We start from the raw sequence: 26,801 nt of genomic DNA on the forward strand, positions 1-26,801 counted from the left end.
CCTTGATTTCTAAGTAATGGTTGTATAAATGTTTTAACTGGAATAGAATATGCTTTTGGTAGTGCTCATTCTGCACTCATTGAATTTCCGGATTTGGACTGGCTTGTTGACATAATCCAGCGCTCTGACTTTGCTTTTCTGAATTATATTACTCTAAATTTGGAGTATTAGTAAATGCCATAATTGGGGTTTTTTTTTTATCCTATGCTATTTCAGGACTTGTCAGCAGCCACAGAAGCCTCTGATAAATATGAACTATAGATGGTTTGGCACAGAGAGATCTGGGCTGAAATATTGGTTCTGCAACATACTACTTCTGTGACTTCAGACAACATGGTATTTATGTTTCCTCATCCGTCAAATGAAAGAGTTAGCCTACCTGATCCCTAGTGACACTTCGCATGCTGGTCAGCTCTGATCGTGGGTGTCTACTTTGCCACATTTCCAGACATCATAACTCTAGCCCACATACCTACATTGTGGTCTTCAGAAGCAGCTTGCCAGCAGAAATAACTGCTTACTGTGAAAATGTCAGCATAATGTAAGAAAGAAGAACATGGAGTCTAGGAAAATCAAAAGAGGAAAGAACAAAAAGGAAAGGGAAAAAGCCAAAGGAAACTTTATTTCTTAATCATTGTCCCCTTCTCCACTGATGGTTCACTTCAGTTCTCAATTATAGAAATAGACCAAAAAGTTATTTGTTTTTTCCAAAAGACTTTCATTCTTTGGAAACTTTCTGTATATACTTGGGGATATATGGAACAAGGATATACTAAAAGCCATTGCTGTAAAACCTACTTATATTTCAAATCATTACATGAATATTGAAACTCTATTAGTCTCTTTGGCTGGTTTTTGAGTTGTTTTCATAATTTTTAGGATGCACGTGTCATTAATGTCCTGTAATAGGGTATTTATAAAAAATTTGATAAACATATTAGTAACCACGGATATAATAGGCTTCAATCTGCACAATAAAAACTCTTAATCATGAAAGATTAAGTTAAGTACACTGGTGTCAGATAAATCACAAGCAACTAGACTAATAAATATCATCTGGTAGGAGGGGAAAACTGGCCAATTAGAGTAATTAGTTCAGCTGTTACCAGATGTAAGTAAATTTTATTTTATTATAACAAAGAAAAATTAGCTCTATTTTTTTTCCTACTTCTCAAATGAACTTTAGAATTTCATTACTAACAGCTCTGTTTAGGTTTAATTAGAAACAGTATCTTTAAGGCATATCCATTTTGTCCTGGCTACGTGGCTCCATGCATGCAACGGGTGGTTTATGGAAACTGAAAACTATCCTGATGACCTTAAATCCTGATTGGTTGGGAGAATTTTTTTCCTAAACAAAAAGTGGAGCTTGGCTACATTTTCATTATCTTTCATTCAACAACAAAGACAACAACAAAGTGCACCAATTCTTTATCTTCATTACCCCTTAAGCCACTCAGTTCTCAGTCTCAGAAGGGAAAGATTGACTCAAATCACTGTCTTTAGTTGTAAAATGCAAACGAGTTAACAAATCTTTCTTCAATTATGAAATATCTGTTTCAGTAGGTGCCAAAAATCTAGTCCTTTTTCTTTTCTTTTTTGTCTTGGGAAATTGTATGTGATGGAGAATGCAGATATATCCACTAGAACTTTTCATTTTTCTTCCATCTGTCTTCTCTCAAGGATTCCATCTGTCTGGGGAGAGAAAGATGAAAGAAGTTTGTTTCAAGACTTTTTTTTGACTGTTGAATCTGCTAAATAATTTGATTCTCTGTCATCCCTGGTGGTTTTACCAAAGTAGTTTACCATGGGGTTAATTTTTAAAGTGTTTTTCTTGCCTCAGGGAAACCCAGGTGGCACATACACCCGTACACAAAGGGAATTTTAGATTACAAAGGTGACTGCTGTAGACATTACTAAAACTATATTCTTTTCTGCTGATCTAGTGGAAAATAACAATGAGAAATTTGAGTGTGGAATCTAATTTCGTGGAAAGATCACAGCATTGGTTTTGCCTTCTACTGTAGCCCCGAGAATTTCAGATTAGTTTAATTGAAAATAAATAACAGAGAAGAGAACATTACAAAAATCCACTAACATTCCGAGCAGCATCCCCGGCGTTTTCCTTTCTAGAAAGACCACAGGATCAGAGATCTGGAGTTATAGGGACCTTAAAAGCCAGTTTGTCCAGCCCTCTCTCTTAAGGAAATTAATAGCCAAGGAAGTTAAACAATTTGTACAAAGTTAGACAGGTAGAAAGAAAGCTGTCGAACATGGAAATTGGACCTAAGCCCACTGACTGAAGAACCAGTGCTCTTTCCACTGTACCCCAAGGCTAGGCACCGAGCACCACACTAGTCATTCAGAAAAAGTGATGGATGTCAGGAGGAAGGTTCCCAGGGAAACACCCACGAGGGCAGTCTTTGTTGGGCCAGATAAGACTGAGCAGGTCTTGTCTGTTCTACCTACGAGGAGTCTGGGCATTCACAAGACATTTTCTCATGTAAGAGGATACATGGGCTTCTTCAGTTTGGAAAAAGAGAAAGCATTCTAAGGGGCTGGAAACCTAGCCCTACCTCTGGGCGAGGCAGGAAAACACCCCGAGCACCACCACCACCCCAACAAAAGAGCACAAGGTGCTGCTCTAGGACACACCCAACCTCTGTCTCTCTTCCGAAAGGCGGGGTCTGATTGGCTGCTCGTCCAGTCTGTTGGAGTAAGTGAGAGGCCAGGAAGGGCGGCTCACCGAGCCCCGGGAGGGAACCGCAGCGGCCCGAAGCTAGCGGAGGCTGCGAGAGGCGCGGGCAGCAGATCCCCGAGGTGGCGGCCCCGCGGGGATGGGAGGCAGAGCGGCGGCGGCAGGCGGCTGCACCCCGAACTGGCGCTAAGCAGGCTCTCGCCCGCCCTCCAGCAGCCCGGCATGGCAGCCCGAAAGAGCCACCACCCGGCCCGGGAGAGGGACCAGCTTCCTGCTGCAGCAGGTGACGTGCTCCTCGGAGTTTGCAAAGGCTCCTGCCCGCTCCGTGCCCTTTCCCCGGGGAGTCGGGGCAGGGGCGGGGGTCGAGGCTCTAAGGGAAGGAGGAAGAGATGCTGGGGAACTTTGGGTTCCCCCTCCCCTCCCAGGAGCTGACTATTGCGGGGAGCGGAAACTTTTTTTGGTGGGGTGAGGGAGGCGCGAGCACGGGGCGCAATTGCTGCCCCCCCCCTCCGGGGTCTCTGCACCTTTGCCCGCTGTTCAAGCTCTTGCTAAGTAGCTGCGGCCCCCGTTCTCCCCCTCGCCCCAAGCCTGACAATTTCCTCGGTGGCTTCTGGAAAGTTGTCGTCTCCAGAGAGGAAGGGGCCGTGGATGGCAGGGAAGGAGACTGAGGTGATAGCGGGGAGGGCAGAGGAGTCCGAAATACTTGCAGAGGCAGCACCTAAATCCTCAGTTTTTTTGGGCTTTGTATTTGCCAGAGCTTAAGCACAGTGCCTGGTACATAATAGGCGCTTGATAAATGCTTATTGACTGGCTGTCTTGGGGGTAGGGGCAGTGCGGAGGGACATCGGTGTTCACCTCGAAGTTGCTCCGAGCTCATGGGAAGTTTGCTGGCAGTGCCCTTTGGGCTCTTCTTCTGCCCACCCTTTTGGGGGTTGTGGCAGACCAGGACCTCAAGAAAGAAAGTGGTATCAGGGTAGCCGGAGATAACAGTATCAAAGGAGTCCCTAAAACATCCTCAGGAGCCACTGAATAGGTTGGCCAATAATGAGAAAGACTGAGAAAGGATTTGCTTAGGAAAACTCTTGGATGTTCATACTATTTGAACTGTTCCGGGCTTAAGTTGTGATGGCTAAGTAACCACTTTCCTACCAACTCAAGGGATATTAGTTTCCCAACAAAGAAAGAATTTATCTGTATTGGGAAGGTGGTGAATCCCATTCTGGCCCTTGCATCAGAGGCATTGTAATAATCAGAGGTACTGTACTTGTTCATATCTGTAATCAGAGAGGCAGTGTGGAAGAACAGTGATCCTGGACACAGCGCTGCTAGGTTCGAATCCCACCTAAGATACTTAACAGCCTGTGTAACCTTGAGTCAATCTTGAGTCTTCTTAGGGCTGAGTTTCCTCAGCTGTAAAATAAGGGGGAGGTTGGATTAAATGGCCTTTGAGGTCCTGTAAAGCTATGATAATGAGCTGGCAGCCTGAAGGAGGAAGGGGCTTGAACTCTCAACAAACTATCCTCAGCCACTGGAGAATTGGTTAAATGAAAATGGTTATAGACCTATTCCGTTTGCTCTGTTTTGTGGCTGTCCCTAAAAACCACCCCCTTCCCGACGCCCAGGCACAAAATCTCCTCCCTTGAAGGAATAAAAAAAAAACCTCTTCTTTATAACAAGACAGACTTTTATTTAAAACCACACCCCTAAATCAGAGTTTCCCTACAGAGAATAATGCTGTACACATTTGAAAACAGAATCATAAAATTGCATGGGATCTCAAACGCTGTCTAATCCAGCTACAGGAATCCCCTTTATAACATTAAGACAAGTGATCGTTAGTGGTCTTGTCATTTATCCTTCGTTCTTGAAGAGGACTGGGACATCAGAGAGGCAATGCCATGACATGCAAGTGAATTGGATTTAAGTGAAGCATTGGCCTTCTAGTTTTTGCTTGAAGACCTTTCTTTAGTGAGGAGGGGAATCTTCTATCTCCCAAGACAATCAGTTTTACTTTTGGGTAGTTCTAATTGGTAGGTAGTCTTTCCTTCTATTGAGCTTAAATGTGGGTTCAGCTCCAAGTTCTGGTCTCTGAATCAAGCAAATCAGGTAAAATCCCTCTTTCAAGTGATTGCATGTCAATTACTGCACTCTTCTTCTCTGCCTCCTCCTCTCCCCCTCCAATCCATTTCAATCCATCAAGTGTTTATTAAGCACTTTCTCTTCTGCAGGCTAAATAGCCATAGTTTCTGGCCCTCATGACATGGCCTTTTACCAACTTGTTCATAATCCTCTGAACAGTTTCCAGCTTGTGTGTATATATCCCCTTACTGAACAGTCTTCTAGGATCTGAACAGGACAGAGCACCACAGGACTATAACTGAACACTCTACTTCTCTCAGTTGAGCTTTAGACTGCACTAGCTTTTTGGGCTGCCATGACTTACTTTTGAATGCTACTGAACTTGTGGTCTTGTAAAAAACTTCAGATTTCTTTCACATGAACTGTGTCTAGCTCCGAGTGCAGGACTTAGCTGGTGAGTTTCCTCACCTATCTTTTTTACTCTAGGGCTGGATCCTAGGTACAAGGAGGTTAAAATTACTGGAGAAAGGAAGGAGGGAGGCAAAGAGGGAAGAAAGGAGGAAGGGAGGAAGCAAAACAAGTATTTTTTAAGTATTTACTATGAGCCAGGCACTGTGCCTGGAGAGAGAGAGGAAGACAGACTGATACTGGAATCCTATTTATCTATAGTCCTGTCACAGATAGCTAACCCACTGAGGGCATCTTTCCTCTGGTGAAATGCCTTATTTACAATCACTTAAAATTTGTCCTACATATACTGAAGACTATGGAGCCCTGTCAATGAATCAGTCTGTGCTTATTAGCTGCAGTTTGTAGTTATTGGTGTTCTTGGCTCATGATATCCTATAGGGTGGGTTAGTGAAAACAGTACTATACTATTATCTTCCTCAAAGGGTTGTTTTGAAGATCAAATGTGATAATATTTGCAAAGTGGTTAGTGCAGTGCCTGGCATGTAGTAGGCACTATATAAATGCTTATTGTGTTCACCAACTTATGTAACCCCTGGGACTACATAAGTAAATGCAAAATATATGACCCCTAGGAGTCAGAAGACCTGGGTTCTAGTTCCTCCTGGGTTAGACTTGAATAAACCTTGGTCAACTGGGCCTCAGTTTGCTTATCTGAAAAATGAATGGGAAAGACTAGATGATCCCCAAGACTTCCCCAGTTTTAACATTCTGTATTTTTCTTATTTCTCACATCTTAAAAAAAATTGGGAACAAACTGGTTTTGCCCATCCCTTTTGTACCTTATGGCATTATAGGATTTGCCAAATATTTCCCTGTGGGCGTATTTATTTGAATTTTTTATTATGTACTTCTTTTTTCTCCACCTTATTTTGGCAGAGAAAGGAGAGATGAATAGAGCAAGTATGGATACAGCCAAAGAAAGCCATTTTGGAAAGAGGAAAGATTTCTAGTCGGACTTAACTAGTCCAACCAACACAGACTTTTTCCTTTCCCTACTTGGTCACAAGAATGCCAGCAAAAGTATTCTTTGTTTTTCACACTGTGATGTTTGAAGTTGAAGTGGAAGAGTGGAAAGCTGATTCTAGAAACAGGTTATGGAAAACTTTTCCACACTAAGTCCTAAAATATTGAGCCCTAAGGACTTGGAACCATAGTTTCCTTGCTTTGCTGGTTGTGTTTGGCATTGAATCTGTTTTAAAATTGGCTGCTAAATCTATGGGTGGGGGGGAGAAATTTTTACTTATCCTTAAACAATTTTTTACTAGAAAGGGACTGAGGCTCAATTTTGTGATAATGCTAACCCCAGATTATATTAACAGTAAAAACACTAACTATAAAAACCCTCTGGGTAAGAGAAAGATTTTTTTGTGTGGCTGTTTTCTCCCTCCCCCCAACCTCATCCCCCCCTTAAGAGAATCTTAGAGTCAGAAGGTTACAGTCCTAAAAGACTTTAGGGATAAAATCTAATTCTTGTGGTATATAGATGAGGAAATCGAGATCAAGTGGTTAAGTGACTTTGCTTGAGACCACACTTCCAGTTAGCTGGCATATTTTTATGAAATGCCATGGATTTAGTTATTCAAAGATATCCAGGATAACTTTAATGTCACACAGTGGAAGCTGAGCAATGATAAAGTATTCATTAATAACACATACTCATTGAAAGGGATTTGTGGCTTTCTATTCCCATTGCCCAAAGTGGCCTCACTTGTGACTATCTACAGTGAACCATTTGCAGGTCAGCTGACTTGGGTTAGGGGTGCAATCTGTGGAAACCTTTACTTTTGCCTCATTAAACATGTATTAAGGACCTGTTTTATGCCAAATATTGTAACAGAAGCTGGGGATACAAAGACAAAATCAACACTGTTTCTGCCTTCAACCCAAGACTATAACATCTACTCAGATGAGTCAATAATAATATCTCACAGTTAAATAACATTTCAGAGTTTAAAATGTGCTTTTTGCACCTTATCTTATTTGAGCCACACAGCAGTCCTGTGAGGTTGGTTCTGCTATTATAACAATTTCATAAATGAGGAAACCAAAACTCAGAGGTTAAGTAATTTTCCTGGGTTATACAGATATTAAGTTTGTGAGGTAAGATTTGAACCCATGTCTCCCTGACTCAGAATCTAGCACTTTAACCTTTCTATTGTATGTGTGTATACATATATACAGAGAGAGAGAGAGAGAGAGAGAACATGAGAATGAACTTTTGAAAGGAAACCTTTAATTGGGGGGATCAGGAAGAGTATGACAATTTAGCTGAGACCTGAAAAAAGCTAAGAAGTCCAAAAAGAAGTGGTGAGGAGGGCAAGCATTCCAGGTATATGACAAAATCAACACATAAGTGGGGAAGTAGGAAGTGGAATTTTATGGGTAGGGAGCAAATAACAGAGGTCTATAAATTAACCAGAACAAAGTAAAATAATTAAATTTATTGACTTTTACAATAATCAACTTTTTACATCTTTAAAAAAAAAAGTCTTAGTATGTAATATGGCCCCCTATTGCTTCAGTCATTTGTTTTAAATAATTTGGAATTAAGTCCACAAGATTTTGATACATGATTTAATTATTCATCGTGAAACATTTATACTTTAGATATTAAACATAGCTTTGATGAACAATTCATTTCCTGAGTCTAGCTTTCATTATAGCCTATAGGTTTTTCACGACAGTAGGTGAGTTCCCAGGCTATTGAACCATATTTATTATCATCTCTTGGATGAATTTCTTAACTGTTTATGACATGATGAAAGGTCATCTTTCAGCATTCTAGCACTATTTGGAAATTTCTGTTAAGTCTGGAACAACTTCTTTTCATTACATCAATACTGTTATCAAAAGGGGGACCAGAAGACTTGCAAGCCCAAAAGGCAGCTAGGTGGCTCAGGAGATAGAATTCTAGGCCTAGAGTCAGGAAGACTTCAGTTCAAATCCAGCCTCAGATACTTAGCAGCTGGGTGATCGTAGGCAAGTCAGTTAACCTCTGTCTACCTCAGCTTTTTCATATGCAAAATGAAGTTAGTAATAGCACTTACCTGTTAGGTAGGTGGAGACCAAATGAGATAACATTTGTAAAGCACTTAACACAGTGCCTGGCACATAGTAGGTGCTGTATAAATGTTTATTTCCTTCTTTTCCTCAAAAGAAATTATTTAAAAAATTACTGAAATATCATTTTGGGGTGATTATTTTACAATGTGATGAAGTTGCCCATATTTTACAGGCTCACCTGAGCTTTTGACAGTGATTTCAGAATAGCCTTATATAAAAAAGTGAGTTTCATCAGGGAAAATTACTTTTTTCCAATATTTAGTACTCGGGTTTTTGTATTGTTTTCCCATGACAAGCATTTTTTTCTTCATAGCATCAATTAGCGGGTTTTTTTCTTCTTTTAGTTTTCTCAATATTCTTCAAACTTCAATCTTTGCCATACTGTAATGGAATTAATAACAACTCTCTCTAAAGGTCTTAACTTTTTTTCCTGAAGATTAATTAAAATGTTTTATTACCATAGTTTTTCAGCTCTTGGTATTCGGTCTTGTTTTTAACCTTACTTTCCTTTACACTTCACGTCACTGATAGAGTTTCATTGTGGGCGCAAATGATCCTTGAAATGTTTGACTTCCCTAAACTAATAGACACTGAAATATCTTTGTCAATGAGGTGTGTTCTTCAAGAGCCACAAATTTTGCATTTTTTTAAAGTAAAAACCACAGAATTAAAAAAAACAGCAAAAGGAGCAATGAAACACATGCATGCCACGAAATCTCACAATTAACAGAAACTTAACTAGAGGTGGGAAAACCATCTCAATATAGTTTTATCAATCAGAGTCAAACGTTATGAGTTAGGTTAACATCAGTAGAAGCATACACCTGTATAACCACTGTGTCACAAAAAGAAACCATATCAAAATTATTGCTTGTCTTAAGTAATTTGCACACAAACATATCTACTGTTATAATAGTTGGGGATAATGATAATGGCTTTTCACTGGGCTGTTTACAATGCTCTTTCCTTTAAAAATTAATGTGAGAACTTATAAAAACATTGAACTTTAAAAAACCAATTTAAATAAATTCAACAAGCATTTATTAAAGACCTACTATGTCTCAGGTACTCATCTTTGGATACAAAGACAAAAAAGAAAACAGTTCCTGTCCTCTAGGACTTTACAGTCTAATGGGGAAAATGATACATACACAGATAAGTGTAGGGAGTGGGCCTATAGGTAGTGAGGGCCTATGTGTATCAAGGGCTGTCACTGTGTGACTTTAAGGGAGGCAGAATAGACATCTCTAGCCTATTCTCCCATACCCTTCTCCAAGGAAGACTTTAATCCCTTCTAGGAGAGAAAGCAGAAAGTTGGGATTGGAGACCACACTGCTGTCCTCAGAGGGAGGGGGTACTGAGCCATAATGGTATCGATTTGCTCTCTTAAATATTATTAGTCTGGGGTTATGATCAAGTTCAGTCTAATTTCTGATTGCTTTGTCATTTGGGGGGAAGGAGGACCTCAAGTTTTATATCTGAGACTTGACCCCTTTCCAACCCAATTCCACATTGAACACACAGAGTGAATAGCTAAGAAGCCCATTTATGCAAATCGTAGCAAAACCATGGAAAGTATACATATGATAATATATGTCAGACAATACACATGAATGAGACAATTCAGCTCAACCAAGATAGAGGGTCCTAGATCTCATCCAAAGGGAAGTTCCCCAAAGTTTCAAGATGGATATTGGGACATGATAGAGACTGCCTGCTCATCTCATCTCTTCCCAGAGTCTTTTCCTTCAGTAGTCTGAAATGGGGTTGGCTTCTTCCAGCTTCCTTCTCAGAAATTAAAGAGTCTTAGAGTCTGAAGAGTCCTGAAGAGGACTGGTACTTGAAATTTCCAAAGGGGACTGTACTTGGAGAGTCTAGAACAGGACTTACTTAGACTGGAGCGCTACTTCTCTCCCCATCTCCACCCTATCCCTCATGCAGGGCAGGGCATTCATTTCCACCACTGAGCAAAGAGTTTCATACCACTTGACTCTGGGACAGGGTTATATAAGTAAATGCAAACTATATGAAAAATAAAGATAGAAAATAATTACAGAGTAGGGATGAGATGCCAACACCAGAAAGTCTTCCTTTACAGGTCTTGTAGGAGGTATCACTTGAACTGAGCCTTGAGTAGAGCAGGGCTTATAAGAGGCAGAGGTGAGGAGGGAAAGGATTCTAGGCCCAAGAAACAGCCAGTGCAAAGGCATGGAGGTTAGAGATTGGATGTAGCACCCAGGGAATAACAGTTCAGTTTAGTGTATGAGAGGAAATACTGTGAAGTCAGACTGAAAAGTTGGACTAAAGCCAGACTGTGAAGGACTTTGAATGACAGAGACCTTTATGTTTTATTTAGAGCACTAGAGAAACTTTGAGCACAGAAGTGACATGGTCCGACCTATGCTTTTGGAGGATGGTTTGAAGAGGGGAGAGATAGAGGAAGATCAATTGGGAGGCTATGGCAGTAGTCCAGTAAAGAGGTAGTGAAGACCTGAATTAAGGTGGTGTTAGTGTGAAGGGAGAGGAGACAAATTCAAGAGAGATTTTGGAGATAAAACAAGCATTAATTTTTGACAAAACTTGGCAAATGATCAGTTAGATGAAGGGAAAGTGAGAGGAAAAGGTACAGGTGACTTAAGTTTTCAGCCTAGGTTACTGAAAGAATAGTGCATTCAACAGGAATAGTCAAGCTAGAAGGAGGTAGGGAATTTTAAGAAAGAGATCATGTCTGTTTTGGACAAACTGAGGGCGAGATGCCTATGGAGCATCCAGATGGAGATGTCCACCACAGAGCTGGAGACATGGGCATGGAGCTTAGGAGAAAAATGAAGGTTGGATGTCTAGATCTGGAAGTCATCTTTGTAGCAATTATAATTCAATCTCTTTCCCTTTTCCATGAGAATATTTTTAAAATAGAGGTATTTGCAGTGATTGAATGGTTTTTCTGCTGGTCTTTTTTGCTCGGCTTTTGGTTTTCTGATCTTTCCTTGCTACCAAGTCATTCTGCGATACATATGATTTAATTCTTTTTTTAAAAAAAGTAGTTCATTTTATTGTTTCAGGGTCTCTGCTATCATGCAGCTAGGAATTCGAAAATGGTTTCTTAGTGATACTCAAAGAAATGCTCTGCTCAGTGGTTTGCCATGTAGTATATTGGTTGTAAGGCTTTGGGCTGCTTGCAAAAAAGATATTTTTTTTCCTACATAAAACTAGATTCTGATTTTCTTAGCTGGTCCATTGCATTTGCTTTGCCTTATTTTATCTCAGTTAAGTAGATCTGGCAGTTTGATATATCAGGAAAGAAAAGTAGAATGCTTTTTCTTTAGTTGATCAGGTATTTATTTTTTAAACCACTTACGAAATTCAATCCAGTAAACAAATACTAAGCACTCATTGTATGAATAACTTTGTGCTAGATGCTAGGGAAGATCTAAAATTTTATAAGATAGAGTCTTTGCCCACATGGAGCTTTATAGTCTGGTACAATTTGACATTACAGGTTTAATACAAAATAATATATGGTAAGGTATTAGAGAGATTCAAGTGTTTTTTAGGAAGAAGGGGGGAAAGGATCAGTACTGGCTTAGAGCCAGGGAGCGGGGACAGCTAAGTCATCACAGAGGAAACAGAATAGGTAGAATAGATAAAAATTCAGTAAGTAAAGAGAATAGAAGAGGAAAGTCCGTGTGTAAGGAAGAGTGTGAATAGTGTGAATACAGTTACAGAAGTGTGAAGGTAACTATTTGGCTAGATCCGTGTGTGTGTGTGTGTGTGTGTGTGTGTGTGTGTATGTGTATGTATGAAGTGTGTGTAAGGTGGCACTTATCTGGTACAGACTGAAGAACACAGGCGTTTAGAGTCAAAAGGTTCTTGCATGGAGGAAGAATTATTTGCCAAATTTCTTAGTTGACTGAGACCACAGTACTAACAAGCACCATATGCTATATGAACAAAGCACTTGGAATTCATGTCCTTAATCTCATGAATCTCAGACTATTGTCTACAGTATCCTAGAAATGAAAATAAACGAATTTTTATAACTCTCCTAGTTTGAACCTGTCCATTTTAGCAGTTAATCAAATGGTAAAATAGAAAAGGGAACTAAAGTAGGAATAAAATATTACAAGAAAAATAAAGAGTACTTTTGAAAGCATGTGGTAAGTTGCTTTTTTGATCTGTTGTGCAGCTGCATTAAAATTTTCCATGAAATAAGCAGCTAGTCGGATAAATGTCCAAAAGACCATCTTTAATAATTAACTACTTCATAGATTTCCATTCTGTCAACTAACATTGCTAGAGAATTTGATGGAGAGAAACTTCAGTGTGGCTCTTAATTTTGAAGGCTGTATATTCTTCATTAATCCATTAATCTCATTTTCTGGGATGCTGGTTCTGGATGTTTCCATGGAGAAGCACAACTAGAAGCAAAGGTAAAGTGTCATGAATTTTAGGGTGTTTCTTCTAGCAATGGGAATATGGTGTAAGAACAGTCAAATGCTTAGTGATTGGTTTGTTGATTGGACAACACTTCAATTCAACAAGCATTTATTATATGCTTAACTATGTGGCAGGCTCTGTGCTATATTCTGGGAATACAAAACCAGTTAGAAATAGTTTCTAGAAAGTTATAGTCTACATAACAACGCATATAGAGAAAATTAAATAAATCCAGAGTATTTCTGGAGGGAGGCTGATAGCAAATGGGTAGAACAAGATAGACTTCCTGTAGGATGTAGCGCTTAAGCTGAACTTTGGAGGAAGCCTGAGGATTCTGTGAGGCATAGTAAGGATGGAGTACATTCCTGGCATGGCAGATAGCCTGTGTAAAAGCACAGAAATAGAAAATGGAATTCCATTGTGTGAAAAACAGCAAAAATGCCAATTTGGTTGGACAATATACAGAAGAGGAAGAATGTGTATAAGGCTAAAAAGGTAGTTGGAGTCAGATTTTGAAGGGCTTTAAATGTGGGGAAAGAAGTTTGGTTTTGATCCTCAAGGAAGAGGGACTCACTGGAGCTTCTTAAACAGAGAAGTGACTTAGGAATATCAATTTAGCACTGGGGTGGAGGATGGATTGGAAAGGGAAGAAATCTGAGGCAGGCAGAACAAATAGGAGGCTGTTGCAATTATCCAGGGAGAGGTAATAAATGCCTGAACTAGGGAATGGGTAGAGAGAATTTGAGGGGAGGGGACAGCTAGGTGGCACAGTGGATAGGAGTCAGGAAGACTCATCTTCCTAAGTTCAAATCTGGCCTCAGATGCTTATTAGCTGTATGGCTGGGCAAATCACTGAACTCTGCCTCAGTGCTGAGGCAAACAAGCTGAAGAAGGAAATGGTGAACCACTCCGGTATCTTTGCCAGGAAAACTCCAAATGGGGTCATGAAGAACTAGACATGACTGAAACGACTGAAGAACAAGAGAGAATATGACATATGAGAAGAGCTAAGTTGGAGGCGGAATCAACAATACTTAGCAATTGATTGGATACAAGTTGTAAAGAAGAAGGAGGCTTTCTAGATGATGACTTTTGAACCTGGTGAATAGAAGGATGATAATTGCTTCTGCAGGATTAAAGAAGTTGGAAAGAGAGGAGGGTTGTTTTGGAGGGAAAGAATGAATTCCATTTTGTATGTATTGAGTTTAAGAAAATAGATTTGAGATCAGGAAAGCAATTTGGGAGCCATCTAGTGTAACCCTTTCATTTTACACATGAGGAAACTGAGGCTTATGGAGATTAAGGAACTTATCCAATAGCTCACAAGTAATAGGTAGCTGGTGTTAGAAATTGAACCCATGTCTTCTGATTCTATCTGGTGCTCTTTTTCTACAACAGCAAACTTATGTTTGTGCTTTTCATGTACCAGGTGCTCTGAAAGATTCAGACGTTAGATAGCAAACTATCTTGCCCTCATGAAGCTTACTGTCTAGTTATCAATTAATAAATATTTATTAAGCAACTACTACGTGCCCGGCCCTGTGCTAAGCACTGGGGATACAAAGAAAGGTAAAAGAGAGTCCCAGCTCCCAAGCACTTCATAGTTAGTAGATGGACAAGAGACCAGCACAGATAATTTTACTACATTGCCATGTGCTTTTTGTCCTTCCATGGTCCAGTATGCAAAAATCAGCCTTGAATAGCTTGAGGAAGTAGAGTGAAAATGGACCCAACATGCTTTAGGGAATTTTCCTTGGGCTCAGCTCTCTCTTATGGCCAAGAGAAACCTGCCAATTTTGCTTTGCCTAGGAGTAGAGAGCCCAGGAGGGCACTGATAGGAACTCCATTTCACTTCATCCTCCCTGGTGTGAATGGAAAAATGGAGTGCCATCTTTTCTTCAGAACTGTTTTTTTCAGAGTGTTGCAAAGGCTTAGGGAGGAAAACAGGCTGATACAGAATCTGAAGAGTCTACAAGTCACTACTTTAAACTGAATTTAATCTGTTACCATCTAGTAATGAAACTCCAGACAGAAGTGATATGAACAGACGGAAGAGGTGGGCTGCATTTGACTTGGCATTTTAAAAAGTTAGTTTAATCCTTCCCTCCAAACTGAACTTTGAGGGGCCACCCGATTTGAAACTGAAACTAAGAGGGATATAAATATAAAACCAAGTGAGATGTTTTCATGTCAGCATCTCCCAGCTCAAATGATACAAAGTTTGTCATTGATTGTTTCATTTCTTTCTAAGACCAAAACAAAGTGAAAAATCAATTTAAGTATGAGAGAATAATCAGCTGCTCCACTCAAAATCTGTTGTTCCCGTTTCATTTTTTTATTTTTATTTTTTTGGTTGGGCAATGAGGGTTAAGTGACTTGCCCAGGGTCACACAGCTAGTACGTGTTATGTGTCTGAGGCCAGATTTGAACTCAGGTGCTCCTGAATCTAGGGCCAGTGCTCTATCCACTGTGCCACCTAGCTGCCCCCCTGTTGTTCCCATTTTAAAATAATTAATAGATTCTTCTTTTAGCAGCTCAACTATATGCCATGGCAGGAACAGAACTTGTGGTCTTCTGTTGTTCTACCTTGGTCTTACTTTAACATTCCTACCATTTCTTATCCTATGCTTACTTTTGTTTTCCTTTATATTTCTGTTCTGTTTCAGGTATTGTATGATTTCAAGGCTGATAATCTGGGGATTTTACTTTTAAAACATTAATTTTTAAAAAATAAGTTTTATTGCTGCCTTTTGTTTTTACTTCAAAGTCGTTTCTAAACATATGGGCAAAGCCACCTTTCTCCCCTTTCTTCATTCAGCTATCCCTTATGAACAAAGAAAAATTGTTAAGCGAAAACTCATGATAGAGTGACTACATCTGACAGTGTGTACGGTATATCATCATTGTAGGGCTTGGCTTTTAGACTTTGTAATGAAACTCTTTTGCACTCCTTGGCTTATAAGACCTAGAATACTAAGAATATGTGCTTTATGTGTGACACTACTATATTTTTTGTGATTTTGGTCAAGGTACAATAAATCTTCTGGAAAGTGCTTAAATCTTTCCTGTGGTACAAGCTTTGAGTCATAGTTTTGGCTTCGGTTGAATTTCACAGTTATTTTGCAATCGTTTAGAATCATGTAAAGTACATATATGTCATCATTCCCTAAATAGTCTACTGAATGATGTGAAATTTGGATGCTTTATGGGAAATTACCAAATTTTAGGGCCAGAAGAGACTGTAGGAATCATCTAGTTCTAAAATACATTTTTAGAGATGAAGAAACTGGAGCCCAGAGAGGGCTGACTGAGCAAATCAGTAACCAGATCAAGCAAGGACTGGAATCCAAGTCTCCTGACTTCTAGCCCAATGTCCATTATAGTAGGGAAGAGAAGGGAATAAGCATTTATACAGAGTACTTACTATGTGCCAGGAACTATGCTAAGCACTTTTTATAAATGTTATCTCATTTGATCCTCACAGAAACTCCGTAAAGTAGATACTATTAATATCCCCATTTTACAGTTGAGGAAACTGAGACAGAGTTAAGTCACCTACTCAGGGTCACACATAAGTGTTTGAGGCTAAATTTTAACTTGGGTCTTCCCTAGGCCCAGAGCTCTATTCGTAGCTCCACCAGCTGCCTCTAATACTTCGGAGCAGACCAACTACTCATCAGTCACTACACTCTTTTTCCTTTTTTTGTATTTATGTCACTATTATTACTAGAAAACAGACCATAGTAGTATTTCAGTACTTTATGTAGAACAGATTTTGAAATAATTTGAAATTTGTTGAGAGACAGCATGGCATGAGAGATATAAAGCTGCCTTCCTGGGGGAAGAAAGCCTGGATTCAAGTGCCGCCTCAGACAGTTCTGGCTGTCTTCTCAGTGCCCCTGGCAGCTCTATGTGGCAGAGCAGGTGTTCATCTGCTTTGGTAGGAGGAGTTTCCTCCCTGAGAGTGCTTTATACCAAGGAAATCACAGCTCTATACAAGCAAAAAAAGAAACTTATTAAGTGCAGTAATTATTTTTATAAATTATGATTACTTTTGGAGAATTGGTGCTTCCTAATGGTAGAAGAAAACATACTACTTGTGTTGTTGTTATTTGTTGTTATTTTTTAAACAGTTAAACATTTTGACAAAGCCGTCTATGTGTGCCACAAGTTCCAAAACCTGTCATTTTACTTATTTTCAAATTAATACTAGATATGAGTACTAGAATTCTTAGTGATTAAAGATCTGTGTGTCTGTCTGAGATAGAGATTATGAATGTTTATGATCTTGGATTTCTTACCTGAACTTAAGCAGAGGCCTGGTGAGAAACCTAAATTTAAAGTAGGCCTTATTGCCTTTTCATAGCCCCTTTTCCCCTGGTTGTCATGGTAAAAAGCATGGATATACATATTCATATACACACATATAAAAGTCTTAGTAAAGCTTAAAACAGGACTAAGACTTTTGGAACACATTATGTATGTGTATATGTATATATGTGTGTATGCATAAATATGCATCGTATAGCACTTTATAATTTACAGAGGCTTTTCCTCACAATCCCATGAGGTAGGAGTCCCTGTATTAAAGATGGAGAATTGAGGCCCAGATAGTTAAGTGCCTTGCCCAAGGGTATATATGTATGTATGGGCATATTTTTAATATTTCATATATTTGTAGTATATTTACATATTACATATATATTTTAATCCAGAAATTATAGGCCTCTAGTATTCCCATAGGGAAGAGGTGATTGGCTTATTATCATTTGGAGTTTTGTTACTTGTTTATGCAGTTAAAGTTTCTAGTTGTAATTATTTACTTGAAGGAGGAAAGTTATTTGTCTACATTCACACACACAGACACACACACAAACAAATACCATCTTTACTGCCTTTGCCACATTAAGGTTCCATTGACTTGGTTAACTGAACCAGTGAAATTTGATTTGCATCAAAGGGGATGCTTTGAGCAAAGCCCCAGGCAGACCTGGGAAAGAAACCTCTTCAAGACAAACCTCTTCAAGCAATAAATATCCATCATTACCCTGCCAGGTATGTCTCTGTAAGCCATATGTGTGCATACAAACCACATGTGCATCTTAGCAAACTTTAGCTTCATCTCCTCCAGAGTGTCCAGGCCAGACTACTTCTGCTTAAAAAACCTGAAGGACTGAGAGGAAGTATCAGCATGGGCTCTCAACCCTGAGAATGGACTTTCCAATGAGGTATTTTACATTTTCTTCTATTTTTTTTCATTCTTTTGATTTTGTTTGACTGATTCTTGATGTCTCATAGAGTCATTAGCTTCCACTTGCCCAATTCTAATTTTTAAAGAATTGTTTTTTTCAGCTAGCTTCTCTACCTCCTTTTCCATTTGGCCAATTGTACTTTTTAAGGAGTTGTTTTCTTTAGTGTACTTTTTTCCATTTTGTCCATTGTATTTTTAAAGGAATTGTTCAATTTTCTTCTGCCTCTCTTATTTGGCTTTTAAAATCCTTCTTGAGCTCTTCCAAGAAGGTTTTTTGGGCTTGAGATCAGTTCATATTCCCCTTTGAGGTTTCAGACGTGGGTACATTGACAATGCCGTCCTCTCCTGAATTTCTATTTTGATCTTCCCAGTCGCCAAGATACTGCTCTATGATCATTGTTTTTCTTTGCTGCTTGTTGCTCATGTTGTTTGCCTTTTTCTGTCTTTTAAAGTTAATTTCTGCTTCTGGACTACAGGGGGCACTGTCCCAGGCTTCTAGTGCTGAGGGCTAGAGGCCTGGTTACTGATTTGTGTGCTGTGTGCAAGGGCCTCAGGTGCTGGCAACTGGAGGCTGTAGGAGTCTGGTAGCTTACCTGGTGCTGAGCTGGAGCTGGTGGTGGTGGCTGGTGGCTGGTGTGTGCCTGGTGTTGGCACTTGCCTACTGCATCGCCCTGGGGTTCAGGATCTCCCTCTGGCTTGCCTCCCATCCTGTACTGGTTCCCTTCAGCCACAGCAAGAGGGACCTTTCCCATTAATCCCTTTAGCCTCCTGAGCTAAAAGACTGTTGTACCTCATCTTTCTGGTGGCTCCATTATTTCAGGATTTTTCCTGGGACAATATTCTCTGGGTTTTTTGAGGTCAATAAGGGAGGGTGAGAGCAACTTACTGCTTACTCTACCATCTTGGCTCCTTGAAGTCAAGACAGATGACTTTCAAACATTCCATCTGTGGGCTGATAGCTCCAGGAGCAGCCACGGCACTGCTGCTGCTGCTCCTGCTGCTGCCACCACTGATTCAGTCACTCCCAAGGCCTGCTCCTGATTTGCTGGTGCAGGGGCTATACCGGCTTCTCTCTCACCCAGTTCCAGCAGACCCCTCCGGCTGACCTTCTAAGTTGTCTCTGGTATCTGTGGGCTGAGAAATCTGGAAACTGCCGCTGTTACCAGTGATTCAGTCCCCAGAGGCCTGCTCTGGCTTCGCTGGGGCAGGGTAAGCGCTGACACAGCCTGTGCTAGATTGTGCTCCTCTCTCAGCCTGGTGCAACAGACCTTTCCTGTCCACCTTTCAGTGGAAATCTGCCTCACTCTGTTTCTTTGTGGGTTCTGCTGCTCTAAAATTTGTTCAGTCACTTTTTAAAGGTTTTTGAAGGGGTATGGTGGGGAGCTTAGGCTGGTCCATGCTTTCACTCCGCCATCTTGGCTCTGCTTGAAAAGGGACTTTCACCATTGAGAAAGCAGAGGCTTATGAAACTAAAGTTTTCCACCAAATTTAAAACAGATTGATGTGACATATTGTCCTGGCTACCAACTTTTTCTTCATTTCTGTCACCCTCCCTGGATTTTCCCATTGCAGTTAAAGTTATAAAATATTTTGTTTATTTTTTTACTTATATTAATATTTGTTGGCATGCTGTCTTTCCAAGACCAAAGAAATTTTAGAATTACTTTTTGTTTGTATCTTTCTTGTGTGAAACAACAGTAAAGAAATTAGAAATCACCAACAGTGAGCAGCCTGCCCCACCCACAATTCAGTGAACAGAAGTTTTATGGTATTCTGCACCCAAGTTTTAAGACAGTAGGAAAGGAATGAGAAAAAAAAATTGAGCTTTTTTTTTTAAAAGATGGGCAGAATTGAATGTTCTTAGGACTGTGTTTTCAGCAAAAGGGTAATCAAAAAATTGAACTTATAGGGTTGCTTTTAAAAAAAATCCTTTCAATGTTTGTCAAGGAGCAGATCCCTATTCTATTTACTAACTTGACTCTTTTAGTCTTAGTTTAATGTGAGTCTCAGATAAAACGTGCCTATCCCTATAGTCAGCCTGCTAATACCTGAAGTGGTTTCATGATAGAACTTGCTACTGAAAATCTTACTGGTCAGTCTTTCCAAAATAAAAATATGTTACTTTCAGTGCATAATCACTGAGTGATTAGAACCTTCTAAACCTTTTAATATGAAGATACTACTAGGTGACAGAATATGGCTCAGTTTAAGAGTACTCACTAAAGCCAGCCTTAATAGTGAGAGCGCACAATTTTATATATAATATCTGACATTTATATAGGGCTTACTATGTGCCAGGCCCTGTACTAAGTGCTTTACCATTATTATCTCATTTGATCTTCACAACAATTTTGAGAGGTAGGTGCTATTTTGTTGTTTAGTCGTTTCAGTCATGTGAACTCTTCATGACCCCATTTGAGGTTTTCTTCTGAAGTGGTTTGCTATTTCCTTCTCCAGCCCATTTTACAAATGAGTAAACTGAGGCAAATAGGGTTTAAGTAATTTGCCCAGAGTCACACAGCTAGTAAATGTCCGAGGCCAGATTTGAACTCAGGAAGATGAGTCTTCCTGACTCTAGATTTACACTCTATCCACAGCACCACCTAGCCACATAATGGTTTTAATAGCCAGACTATTGACTAATGAGGAGACACAGACCCACAGTGACTTTGAATCCCATCTTTTCTACTCACATGCGGGATCTCATCACCTTTCTGGACCTCTCTAAAGTTCTTTCCACCTCTAAATCTTTGAACTTGTGATCCTATTCTGACATAAAACCATGAAAGAAAATATTTTTTTAGTGTTTTAATGTTTTTCAATTTTTAGAGTACTCATTGTGAAGATTTCTGCAAGAAATAAAAAAATTTCTATTCATTTCTTTTCAAGATTTCCCAAGAAGGTGGAAAGATTACTAATATGACCATAATCATACTGTTCTCTTTGTCTTTATTTTTAGATAGATAAAGAATATTCAGCACTTATGGTCCAGGCACTATGTGCTAAAATTGGGAATACAAATATAAGTCAAGAAGACACATTCTAGTGGGAGAAATTAGATTAATCAAATTAATTAGAAATTAGATTACAAGTTAATTGACGGGGAATAGAAATGAAGGGGAGAGGAAGACAGAGGGTACCTGAAGGAGCAAAGCTACTGGACAGGAGGCAAAGTCCAGAAAGTTAGGTTAGTACTAAGTAAGTTTTCCTCCAAGTATTTGCAACTTCATGACCTAAAAACATTTGTTCCATCTTTTAATAACTTAAATTCAGTTCTCTTTAGTTCAGCTGTTTGATACTTGTAGTATTGTGTATAGTATTTTGCATTACATATTCCTGAAATGTTTGTGAATCCTCAAGAGTTAAGAGATTTGCTCCAGCAAATCATTCAAACCTTTTCTCCCTGTAGCTTTAAGGTCTAAAAAGGTTATATCTATTTTAAAGCTTTCCTTTTGGGGAGGGGTAGATAGGTTGTAGGTGGGAGACAGACGATCCATTTGCCATGATAAATCAATCACTCCCAAATATCTCTGGAAGAACACTTTATGGATTTAAGGATGCATTGGGGGTAGGGCACCTCTCAGAGGAATTTTAACCCAAATTGTAGGCCCCTTCCTCAGTCATTAAAGAAAATATGATTAGAGAGCCCCTTAACTTCCTGGGAGTGTAGAGGCAGGGTTGCCATCTCCCAAGGGTAAGCTGAGGGACAAGGAAACATGAGGGAAAGGCTTTATTTGACCCTGCCTTCATCTCACTAGTCTAGTGCCTGGACTTTAGGATCTCACTTGTTTTCTCAGAGCAATAAGGAGGGTCCTTATGATCCTGCCATAGTGTGGAAAGTTACACGTGTGTGTGTGTGTGTGTGTGTGTGTGTGCGCGCGCGCGCGCGTGTGTGCCTTTTAGGGGGAGGCAGAGTATAGTGGGAGAAAGATAAAGAATAGATAAAGGAGGAAGATGGATAAAGGGATTTTTAGGTGCAGAGGGAGAATTTATTTTTTCATTTTGTTTTTCAAGAGAGGATCTGGTAGATCTAGTCGAAAGGAAATAAACATCTCAAGATTTTGAGCATTGGAGATTAAAAAACATGTTTTGAGTCATCATCAACAGTGCTACTAGAGTTACTTCAATATTTCAAGTGATCTGCAAGCTCAAGGATGTAGATGCTTCCTACATGTCAAGCTGTCCATACTTGTCAGCTTTGGCAGTGATTGTGTCTGTTTTTCCGTTGAGCTCCACAGGCTTTGCCCAAGCTATTGGAGGTGGCTTCTTGCCTTCGGGCTTATGGACACCTCTAGCCTCTTGACAAAGCCTGTGTACCTCTTTTCAGAATGATATTATTAAATGCATAAAATGAAATATACAGGATCACAAAGGAAACCAATTATATTGAAATAAAGATATAATTTTACTCATCAAAGTTCATAGACCTCCCTGAAATCTATCTATGGGTTCTTTGGGGGTCTATGGGCCCCAGTCCAAGAACCCTTTCTCTAGGGTTTTTTATATTTGAGGGGTACCTGTGTAGCACTTGGGATATGTATCATCCCTCACTCTTACTACTTGACTGGCTCTTTCCTTTTCTCAATAATACAGTTCCACAGTGATGTCTTTCATTACTCTTTTGATGTGGTCATCATTGGATATATGCTGATACCTGTTTGAACCCAACATTTGTCTCTCTCTTCATCCCTGAGTCACCACCATTTTGATTATGCACAAATTGTGGTGGTCTAAGATTCCTAATTCCACGCCTTTGTTGGAAAGATATTTGTATTAAAAAGATGAGTCTTTGAACTGGGCAATACCTTGGAGTCATTAAAAGAAATGAGCAGTTTCTCTAGTGCAGTTCAGCCTTATCTCGTCTCTGTCAATTCTGGACCCAGCTTGTTCTTCATCTACAATGCTTGTCCCAGATGTATGTACTGATATAACTCAGTGAACTGGATATCCAAATGATTACTTATTAACATCATGCAAAACCAGTGTTAACCCCAGGATTGTAACTAGGAAATAAGACTTTTTTTTTTCCCAAGGCTCTCAAATTTAAAAGGCACCGAGAGCATTTGCATGACTTCAGACTCTTTGAAACCACTGAGCTCAGCACTTAGCAAGACTAATTAGTTAAAATAGCAAGCTTCTTCCTCCTATTCAGATGGGCTCCTTTAGCTCTGTTCACCCTCCCCCATGTTGATAAAGGGATTCTGTAATTGCTAGTGATTAGTTATAACTTTGGTTATTCCATACACAAGACAGCTAGGCGGTACAGTGATGGAATGCTGAACCTAAAGTCAGGAAAACTGATCTTCCTGCATTCAAATCTGGCCTCAGACATTTAATACCTGTGTGACCCCTGGCAGGTCATTTGACCCTATTTGCCTCAGTTTTCATCTGTAAAATGATGTGGAGAAGGAAATGCCAATGTACTCCAGTGTCTTTACCCCAAATGGGGTCACAAAGAGTCAGACACAACTGAAATGACTAAACAACAACGAATTCCATATACAAAATAAAGGGGCAAGGTTCACAGGACAGGATAAGGAACCTGCAACCTAGGGACCAAGTTCAATGTGAAGAATGATTGTGTCTGGTCTCCAGCATAATATTATTGTGACTTCATGTTGTCCCTAGTCTTGGGTTGTCCCCAGCCTGCAATAATCTTGACTGAAGATGAGTCTTTTGTTACACAGCTCAGGATGTGGCAAACACCTTACCTCCCACCTCGGGGGCCCTTCCATATACCTTTTACTCCTTCCTCTTCCCCTCTTCCCTTTTTCTCCAGCTCTGTCTTGTTTCTCTGTGCAACTAGCTTTATGTGGCTTTCTTTTTGCTGCTTTACCTTCCCTCTCCAGTTGCATTTCTCTCCCTCTCCTTCCCCTTTTCTCTAACTCTCATGGAATATTAGAGCTGGATGGAACTTTAAGGGTCACAACTAATCTAACCCTTAGTTTCCCACATGAGCAAACTGTGGCTCCAAGAGGGGAAATGTCTCTTCTCTTGTTCCTTTTTCTCTACCTCCCTTAACTGTTTGTAGTAAAAAGTTGACACATATTTAACAATAAGTGTTATATTTGTCATATAAAGTTTTATGAACCTTGTTAAAATATTTAAATTAGGGGGAATTTAACCTTTGTCATGTCACTATCTTAGAAAAAAAGACACATAACTCACATAAATTAAATTGCTTCTTATTTCCCTGTAACCTTTGATTAAGCCCTGTTCTCCTTTCTGGATTTGTGGTCACCAATAGGAAAAAGATGCCCCACCCTAAGTAGAAAAAATAGATGGTATATTTTCACTTTGTTAGGTAGCTTGAGGAGAGAGAATTGTGCTGAGAGAAACATACTAAGAATGGGAGTGGGCTTAGGATAGAAGTTAGGATGTCTGGAAGAGACTTGGAGAGTACAAATAATGAAGAAAATTGTCAGAAATATTACACAATTGTGTTTGGAGATTTCAAAGGAAAAGCAGGAGATGTCAAAGGAGAAGAAGGAGAAAGAAAATGGAGCGAATTGGGGAGTAGATGTGCTTAGAAGGATTTTTACACTACAGCCTGAAGAATCACATGACTTCCTGCTTTAAGTGTCTTCATTTGTTTTCATGTTTTTTTTTAGAAGGGGGTGTTTCCTGTTTAAAGTTTGATATTCATTTCAGCTTTGGTAGAATTTAGAAAACAGAAAAAAATTTCAAAACATATTTTTGGACAAGAATGGCTAGCATTGCTTCCTATTCTGGTTGAAAGTCACATTTACTTTACATCATACAGGCAGTGTCTCAAGGTGCCTAGAGAGCTATCAGGAAAGAATTTGTCTTCTAGTCCCACCACTGGCTGGCTGTGTGACTCTGGACAAATCACTTAATTGAGAAATCTCTATAACATACCTGATGAAATTATAATGATGATACCTACATGAAAACATCATGGGAGACACTGTGAAGTGGTGAAACTAATTTTTTGGAATTTTTAGAATGTTAGAGCTGTCTTTAAGAATCATTTGACCCACCCCCCCTCATTTTACCTGTATGGAAGAGATCCAGAGGTGTCAAGGGACCTGCCTGATGTCACATAACAAGGCAATGATAGAACTGAGACTAGAACTCATATTTACTGCACCATTCACTACACTATGTCATTCTCTGAAATGGATACATTATTCCTATAGCAGGCTCCTGATCTACTACTCTTTTGACCCTATTTTAAAAAAAAAAGGAAATAAGATTGGCACAGTATGACTTTTTGGTAAACCCATGTTCCTTCCTGCTACCTAATAATCTCTGCACTTTCCTTTCTAAATAATCACATATCACCTTTTAATAACATGCTTTTGGATTTTTGCAGGGGTTCGTGTCATACTCATTGAGAGGTAGATTTAAGAAACTAATAAAATTATATATGGAATTGACTTTAGGTTATTAAAATTCCTTTCTTGAGCTTGTATTCTTTCTTCCCCGAAGGTCAGAATGATTGTAGATATATCTTCTACTAGTTCTCAGTTCTGTTATGATTTATTTTTTTTCTCTTGTGACTCTGATCGTAGAACTTTGTTCAAAGGGAGAAAATTGGAGGTTATGTAGAGAATTTTTTTTTAAAGAAAGGATGTATTTGCAACAGCAAATGGAAGAGAGTTGCCAGTTTTGACATGTGAATTGGGGATATTAACATTTCCCTCAACCAAATCTGTGGCAGTAACTTGTCAGAAGCTCAAGGATTAATTTTATTTATCTAATCCTTTGAGAGTTAATTCTTATTTTATTTAGTCGAAGTGGATGATCGAGAAGTAAAAGGTTTGGACTTGGGCATTGTTGTATTTGTTTTGTAGGTATTTGTCAGGTATGATGCTTTTAAAGTGCTCTTGTTTTAATCTAAGGTTTGGTGTTTCATTTTAGAGATGTCTAATATTTCTCAGTGGATTCCACAGGCACTTTAATATAATATATACATACATACATATTTATGTATGTCTGCATCTGAATGATGAATGACTGACCATAACAATCTTCTTTAGATGGTACTATAAGACTTCAAGGTTATCTTAATTGTTTTAATTTGTTACGGCCAGAAGGTATTTGCATGGTTTTGAAAACAATGAAAGCCAAAAAGGGTTGTAAAATGTCTGTCATAAAAATCTCAATTGTACTATTTTACTACAACTTTGCATTCAATTTCCATTGTGTGTCATTTCATGATTTCAATCTTTTAAGTAAGCTGAGATGGTCTTCTACTCTTAGAAAATGGATAGATGCTAATTGAGCTAATTTACTGGATCTTAAGAGAATAATAGCTAGCATTTATGTAGTTCCTTAAGGTTTGCAAAACTCTTTACATATGTTATTTTATGTGATCCTTGCAACGTCCCTGAGAGAAACACCTACAGGCATCTGACATCTGCTCTTATATTTTTTAAATAGACCATTACATCTGAAAGACTCTTTTTAGTATGATTATGATAATATTTATAGAATATTTTTTCACATAGAATAGGCAAGGAAAATCTTATAAATGTGAATGTGTGAAATTGTGTAATATTTTTCAGTGTGAAGTTTTTAAAATATATTTTGTTCAAATGTTTACTGATATCAGAATTGGAAGTATTTGGAGCTTAACAGACTGTATAAAAACTAGTAAGAAAATGAACCAAGAAATGCTAGTTTATTTTTCTGATTTCAAAAGCTTTATTTTTCTCTTCCATGTATATGAATTGTCAGGGTGGCATTTTAAAAAGGTAGAATGAAACCTCACTAATTCAGATTAATTGGTAAAATTCTGTGAAGAAATGGATATATAAGAATGTTTTGTAATTAGGT

The 26,801-nt window shown here is 39.1% G+C and overlaps 1 protein-coding gene and 1 long non-coding RNA gene across 5 annotated transcripts in view; one reads left to right on the forward strand and one right to left on the reverse strand.

The window, feature by feature from the left end:
• Positions 1–602: 602 nt before the first annotated feature.
• LOC144456952 (uncharacterized) lies at positions 603–2,748 on the reverse strand. Its single transcript, XR_013486189.1, has 2 exons — positions 2,661–2,748; positions 603–1,695 (listed from the first exon to the last, which is right to left on the reverse strand). It is a non-coding gene; the product is annotated as an uncharacterized LOC144456952 (long non-coding RNA).
• OTULINL (OTU deubiquitinase with linear linkage specificity like) overlaps positions 2,709–26,801 on the forward strand; it is a 40,799-nt gene continuing 16,706 nt past the window's right edge. Inside the window, exons 1-2 of one of the 4 annotated variants that reach the window (XM_021008631.2) lie at positions 2,712–2,981; positions 17,880–17,976. Coding sequence is in view for 3 of the 4 variants with exons in the window: in XM_078153317.1 (XP_078009443.1) it covers positions 2,921–2,981 (61 nt within the window). In the remaining variant the exon portion in view is untranslated. Of the gene's footprint in view, positions 2,982–17,879; positions 17,977–26,801 lie in introns of all 4 variants that reach the window. The other 3 variants (XM_078153317.1, XM_021008630.2, XM_021008632.2) reach the window with 3 other exon arrangements.

Source organism: Phascolarctos cinereus, unplaced genomic scaffold (assembly GCF_003287225.1).
Source record: "Phascolarctos cinereus isolate Bilbo 61053 unplaced genomic scaffold, phaCin_HiC Scaffold_4;HRSCAF=312, whole genome shotgun sequence".
NCBI lineage: Eukaryota > Metazoa > Chordata > Mammalia > Diprotodontia > Phascolarctidae > Phascolarctos > Phascolarctos cinereus.